Here is a 7500-nt window from a genome sequence, read left to right as displayed (position 1 = left end):
TAGAACGTGAATATATTTTAATATTAATCTCGTGATCTCACAACATTCATAAGCACTAATGTTGACCAGATTGAATAACAAGATAAAAGGAAAAATGATGAAAAGTTTTGACACCGATGATGGACGTGGGAGATACCATCGGCTCGATCAACCAGAAGAAGGCATTTATATAAATAGGTAAATATTGTATATATATGAAAAAAAAAGTATAACAAAAATGTGTTTCACAGTTTTTTTGTTTTTTTTTGTAAATAGGGTTTTCAAATGGAATGAGGTTTGGAAAAATATGAGAATTTAATGTCATTTATGTAGACATATTTATGAAAAAAAAATCAAGGAAAGATATTTAGACTTTATATTGAATTTTTTTTTTTTAATACTTATTATTTTTCAAAGAAGCCTTGGACTAAGATAGACCTTGCAAATAACCCCATGCAGTCATTTAGATATCATTCAACTGTAACATGCTAACAGCTTATCTCAGACCAAGTTGGCCGTACCCTAAGAAAATCCTTTCATATTGGATTCCTAGGGCTGCTGGAAATAGGGCCAGAGATTGTTTAGTGAAGGTATGGTTGACAGCTCGCAGATTCTTGGCTACCAGTGCGCATAGTTTGTTGCTTTGTATGTATAAATGGGCAGATGGATACAGCTTTGGGTTCAGAACTTTGGGTAATAAGAGAAATCTGCCAAACTACCAAAGTCCAACTGAAAAAGAGGGTTTTATGTATACAGAATTTAAGGTTAATGGATTAAAAATATTCATAAGAAAGATATGAATTCATACCTATAAAAAGCAGGCTAAATTATTTGATTTTTCAATAGGACACCTTCCATCAGATTTTTTTTTTTTTTTTTTTTTTTTTTTTTTTTTTTTTTTTTCATTATTATTATTGTTATGTTATTTTTATTTATTTATTTTTAATGTAGGGGACAGGCAGTAAATTGGCAGATGAAGTATATTATTTGAAACTGAGGATAAGCAAGCATTGTTGTTACTCTGATTGCTAATGATATTATTCTTCCTATTGTTATTGTCTTTACTATTATTATTATTATTATTATTATTATTATTATTATTATTATTATTATTATTATTATTATTATTATTATTATTATTATTATTATTACTACTACTACTACTACTACTACTACTACTACTACTACTACTACTACTACTACTACTACTACTACTACTACTACTACTATTACTATTACTGATGTACAAAGTGTATAATGTAATCAGATTTCATCATATTTTCTTCACTTCTGTGTCTTGCTGTGTGAGCTCTGTTCGCTGCGTCTTACAGGGATTAAAATGGGAAATGCCCTGAAGCATTTGATTAGAAATTGAGGGACAGAATTGGCAAAATTATACACATAGTTCAAGATGGCTAGACGTTTGCTCTACCTTCGTTATAGAGACTTGCTACCACTTCGATGTCTTTGTAAAATTTTCAACTTTTGGTAAGTACATTATTCTGTAGAGTATTTGTGCTACATTGTACCGCATTGTGCTTACGTTAGCATTGTTGATTGAATCACACCTCTTTGTACAGGTACATGCTTTCTGGTCACACAAATGCGCACTCTATACTTTCATATTTATTCAGAATGAAAACTCTTTTATATGTACATGTTTATACTCTGACACACACACACACTCACTCACTCACCTGCTCATTCAGACACACGCACACTCACTCTCACTCACACACTCACTCACTCACTCACTCACTCACACACTTACTCACCTGCTCAGTCACACACACGCACACTTACTCTCACTCATACACTCACAAACTCACTCACACACACACACACACACACACACACACACACACACACAAAGAAACAAAACATACATACAGTGCTTTCATACGTAAGTCAGACCATGTATGTGAACAGACATGGCGTCAAAATAGCAGTTACATTACTAGTTATAGAATTAGTCTGTCTCCCTTTAGTTGAAGAATGGCTATTATTTATATAGTCAGAGCCGTTATTATTGTTGCATTATGTAAAATATGCTTGCAACAACATGAAAAAAAATTGCACTCTTTCCTGATTTTCCCTGATTGTTTTTGAAGAATCAGGTTATAATGAAGATTCTGTGGAAGGATTCTGTATATGTATATATCAATGTCTGCCTTTTTTTCCAGAGAGAGCAAGAGTTAGTGTAAGATTTAGGTCGACAAGCTCCTGATAACCGTTTCAGTCACAAGTGAGCATAGAGAGGGATGTTGGTCACTCGAGTAGGCTAGAGGCTAGAGAAGTAATATATATGAAGAGTAATGTATTTGTAAAGAATTTGAGAGACGAGATTGAAGAACGGAAAAGTTCTACACTGTGATAATTTTGCACTTATTCACCTTTTTATGGACAGTGATTGTTGTAGCGGTGATATGGATTTGTTATTTTGCTTCTTTTTGTTTATTTTTTAGATTTGGTACGATTTTTTATGTATTTCATGATCCAGTGGAGATTGCAGGTGTTTTCTTCTTTTTCTTTCTTATCCTTTTTGCTTTTATTACAAGGTCCTTGCATGTTTTATGCATGATTTTGTACACTTTACCAAAGAGACATGAGAGCTGTTGATGTGCCTTGAAATTTTTCCTCCTAATTATTTATGAAATGAGCCCTATTCCCTATGACATTTCAACAGCCTTCGAAGTGCTAGTCCTTTGTGAACCGTAGTTAATTGACATTTTTTTTTTTTTGCCAAGATTGTCTGTTTGGATTTACTGTTCTGTGTTTAGTTGCCTTTGAAACACAAAGTTAGAAGGGTTCTCTGATTGCTTTAACATGTTCAAATGGTAAAGAAGTATGTGTATGTATTGTCCTTTTGTAATTTGAGTTCAGTCTCATTTAATGAATAAAACTATTTAGAACTCTTCTGTCAAACACTTTATTAAGTCATGGCATCAAGTAAAAGGGTTAGCATTGGGAGTAGAAATTATTAAATTCAGGTCCGAAGAACTTAAGATCTGTTACTGTGTGTATATAGTTGTAGAAGTGTGTTATACGGAACAGAGTAATGAGTCAAATTACACTTGTAGTACTGCCATTTTTGTCAAGGACAGTTGCTTTACAATTTCATTGTGTCAAATGTAGAAAATGGTGTCTATATATAGATGAGATTTAATATTTTTTTTATTTCTGAAGAGATTTAATTGAATAAGTGCATCAGTTACCTATCTTGTGTTGTGTTTCTGGTCATCCCCTTTTATACCTTTCCTAACACAGGTTTTATCCTTGTGAAGAACAATTATGAATTCCTACTCAGTTATAACAAAAGTTAGAAAGATCCCTAAAAAGCAGGTTATTGCATTAGAATTTCTATTTATTTTCAGATTGCTAAAATGGCATTTCATCTTGTCACTTAAATTAATTCAGTTTGAAAGTTCCAGCTCACTGATCTTTTTACCTTTTTTTAGTATAAGCAATAATACTGTGGTGTCATGAGAACTTTGCCTGAGAGTCAGTTAATCACTCTCCAAAACTTATTTGTAAAATTCACTGAGTAATACTAAGAAGTTTTTTGTAGTGCTTTCTGCAAGTTGAGCACTAAAAGGTAAAACTTTATTTGCTCTGAAGAATCTTATATGAGTGTTTGGTGGCTTGATATCTCAATACAAATTACAAGGCGCGTGTACTCTTTTATATTCTGCAACCAGAGTGGGTTCACTGGTATATACAGCAATTGTACCTGATTCTTTCTATGAGTATATGGCACAGATTTCCAAATTATTCATGATTATGATTTTGTTTTGATTTTGTTATGTGTGGTGTGAGCATATGTGAACCTGAGGTGAGTTTATGTTTGTGGTTTTCTGTATATATTATTTTTCTTATTAGATATTTTTGTGGCAATTATATAGGAAAGGCAAAGGTTTGTATTTTTTTAGTACCCAGCATTTTCTTAGTAACTGTGTGTAGTATCATTAAGCAGTGAAAATGTATTTATAGAAAAAAAAAAATGTGCCTAAAAGTAATGTATATAAAATTTCCTTTTATATGATATTCCTAAGTGAGAATTTCACAAGCCAGTAACTTCTAACAGTCATATTATCACTTTTGAAAAGGTTTCCAAAATAACATGAAATAAAAGTTACAATTTATATATGATTTTATTAATTCAAATACTTTTTCTCTCTCTCTCCCACCAGGGCTCAGCTAACCAAAAAGCAGCTGATAATATGCGTGGTGTTAGTAGTATGCTGCGTGGGAGCCATAGCAGTGGGCCTCGGCCTTGGTGAGTGATTCATCGTCAGTTGCCATTTGCGTGTGCTCTGTTTGTTTCTTTTAATTATTCTTACTCATTGTGGTTTCTGCGTCCTCATTCTTTCTTTCTTTCTTTTCTTATATTTCTATTTGTATCTGTTTTTCATATTTATTATATATATATATATATATATATATATATATATATATATATATATTATATATATATATATATATATATATATATATATATATATATATATATATATATATATATATATATATTATATATATATATATATATATATATATATATATATATATATATATATATATATATATATATATATATATATATAAATACTTTTTTTTTTTTTCATTTTCTTATTATTATTATTATTCTTGTTCTTTCCTAGTATTTCATTTATATTTATTCTTAATTTTATTAGTGTTTTACTTTATTTTTAATTTTTTATTTTCTATCGTTAATCCTTACCTGTGCATATTATTCATGATGTCATTTGTCACCAAGTTTGCTTTTTCATTTCTTTTTATTAGTAAATTTATTTATTTCTATTATTATTATTTATTATTTATTTTATTATTATTCTTTTTATCATTAATATTTCATCTTCTTTCCTTCGTCCCGTCTGTCACGTGACGATCCATTTCTTTCCGCAGGTCTCCCCAGGCTGAGCTCCGAACCTGCAGTCAAGCAGGAGTCCAGACCACCCTTGGCGGCAGCAGTAAGTTCTCAAACTTGATATAGGGTCCCAAGTACAGACGAGGACAGAAAATTGCTAGATAAAGATATGAAGTGATTAGATAAAGCTGTAAAAATGTTATGTAAAGATGAAACTATTAGATAAAGATTGAAAGTGATATGATGAAGATACAGAGTTATCAGAGTGAGATTATAAGATTACCAGATGAAGGTAAAGAGGCATCTGAATTTGATGTAGAATAATTAGATGATGATTTTTTTATCAGTATTGCTGTGTTTTACAGTTTGATTTCATTGTAGCTCTTTTCCCTTGCATATATTATTTGGTGTATTTGCATAACCTTACTGAGCATATTAGATTTCTATTAATACATAGATGTAATTAATTTTTTTTTTTTTTTTTTTTTTTTTTTTTTTTTTTTTTTTTTTTTTTTTTTATACTTTACTTTACTTTCATGATTATCTTCATCATGCTTATCATATTTATTATTATTTTCATTAGAAACCAGCACCGCCCAGAGCCCAGGGCCAGTTTGAATCATGGGGAGAAAGCAAGGCTGTGTCATATGAGGCCACGGAACCTCCTCCATCAGAGACCGAGCTCGGAGAATTTAACACAGCTGCAGTTAGCTCCGATGGTACACCGTGTGCGCAGATTGCTACGTGAGTTTGTTGCTTGTGTGTACAAATGTTTATTGTGAATTGTGTGTCGTGAACATTATCAAGTAAACTGGATTATCCATAATGTCAGCAAAGTTTTACCAGTTGTTAATCTCTACTATGTTGCTCAGCTTTACAGCTCACTAAAAGGAACTAAAATATATGTAAAAAATGTAATAGCAAAGGCAATAACAGCCAATAACCAATTAACTCCAGCCTGTAAGAGTAAAAATCATAAATATAGTGGGGAGGGGAAAAAAACAAAAAAAAAACTCACATACCCCCCTTACAGGGATATACTCAAGAAGAATGGGTCAGCGGCAGATGCAGCAGTAGCAGGACTATTCTGCGTAGGCGTCATCAACACTCAGTCAATGGGTCTTGGGGGCGGGTTCCTCATGACCTACTACGACCGGTCAACAGGGAAGGCCTACTCTTTGAATGCCAGGGAGAGTGCGCCGATGGAAGCTTATGAAGACATGTACGGTGGGAACGGGGAATTGTCTCAGAAAGGTATGACTGGCTCGGTGATTCCCGCTTTTCTTCTCTTTCTCTTTCTATTTTATTTTTTTTATTTATTTTATTTTTTTCCTCCCTTCATCTCCTACCATCCCTCACTCTCACTCTTTCTCTCTCTCACCCTCTCTCCCTCTCTCCTTCTCTCCTTCCCTCGTTCCCTCCCTCTCTCCCTCTCTCCCTCCCTCCCTCCCTCCCTCACTCCCTCTCTCTCTCTCTCTCTCTCTCTCTCTCTCTCTCTCTCTCTCTCTCTCTCTCTCTCCTCCTCTCTCTCTCTCCTCTCTCTCTCTCTCTCTCTTCCTCCTCTCCTCCTCCTCCTCCCTCCCTCCCTCCCTCCTCCTCTCTCTCTCTCTCTCTCTCTCTCTCTCTCTCTCTCTCTCTCTCTCTCTCTCTCTCTCTCTCTCTCTCTCTCTCTCTCTCTCTCTCTCTCTCTCTCTATCTTTCTCACCTCCTTCTCCCTGGCCCCCTTTGTCCTTCCCTCTCTTTCCCCTTTTCCTTGCTTTTCTCTTTTATTTTATTGTATTGGATTTGATTCTGTTTTTATGAATGTGAATTTACAGATCTGTTTAGTGTCCTTGAATTTTGTAAAAGTGTCAGTATTCCTTCCCCCCCCCTTTTTTTTCTTTCTTTCTTTCTGTCCTGTTATTATTGTTGTCAACATAAATGTTCTCAGAGGCAGATTTCACAAAGCTTTCCCTCAAAATGTGCAAAGTTGTCCAAAATTTATATGAGCAATGGAATAGGTTCCCAAAATTTACACATTATTTACTCCCCTTAGCTAAGGGAAAATGGTGGGCATCAAAAGAACCCAGTTTGAAAGGTGAGTGTCGAGTGCCGTTCAGCACTGCAAAGCATGCCCCTCCCTCACCCCATCATGCCTTTGCTAATGCATGTTTTTTTTTACATTTAACAGCAACATAATATTTGTCATTTAGATATTCTGTGATTGACTGTTTGTTTATTTATGTATCTTATGTATTTTGTGTAGATTTTCTCATTTCATATTTGGCGATTGTGTTCCTTTTTAATGGTTTAACTGCAAAGCCTTTTAGATTTTCATCCACTTTTTGTTTTTGTTTTTTGATGTTCATGAATGATTGAATGTTTAGTAAATGTTTTTTTTTCTTTCTTTCTTTCTTTTCTCTTTTTTCTTTGATGGAATGAATTCATGAAAAAAAAAATAATGATAATTAGTTGCACAGTAACCTAATGCATTAAGAAGGTAGGCATTGCAGAGCATTTTTGATGTCATATTTAATCATATTCAGTATTACTTGGTGGTAGATTATTGTTTGTCAGTACATTGTTAACAGTTGAAGCCTCATTATGCCAGTGCAATGTGTGCATATGTATAGAAATGAATGTTGCACTTTGAA

The 7500-nt window shown here is 33.3% G+C and overlaps 1 protein-coding gene across 8 annotated transcripts in view; it reads left to right on the top strand.

The window, feature by feature from the left end:
* The window catches only part of LOC119599362 (scoloptoxin SSD14-like), a 43961-nt gene that overhangs the window by 31735 nt on the left and 4726 nt on the right, over window positions 1-7500 (top strand). For 3 of the 8 annotated variants that reach the window (XM_037949127.1, XM_037949128.1, XM_037949124.1), the window contains 6 exons: window positions 70-177; window positions 4170-4255; window positions 4906-4970; window positions 5451-5611; window positions 5901-6121; window positions 6903-6944. In XM_037949127.1, the coding sequence (XP_037805055.1) occupies window positions 95-177; window positions 4170-4255; window positions 4906-4970; window positions 5451-5611; window positions 5901-6121; window positions 6903-6944 (658 nt within the window). In that variant the 5' untranslated portion in view covers window positions 70-94. Of the gene's footprint in view, window positions 1-69; window positions 178-1310; window positions 1468-4169; window positions 4256-4905; window positions 4971-5450; window positions 5612-5900; window positions 6122-6902; window positions 6945-7500 lie in introns of those variants that run through there. The other 5 variants (XM_037949130.1, XM_037949125.1, XM_037949129.1 and 2 more) reach the window with 4 other exon arrangements.

The sequence above is a fragment of the Penaeus monodon genome, chromosome 42 (genome assembly GCF_015228065.2).
Source record: "Penaeus monodon isolate SGIC_2016 chromosome 42, NSTDA_Pmon_1, whole genome shotgun sequence".
NCBI lineage: Eukaryota > Metazoa > Arthropoda > Malacostraca > Decapoda > Penaeidae > Penaeus > Penaeus monodon.
This window is presented reverse-complemented; position numbering and strand designations above follow the sequence as displayed.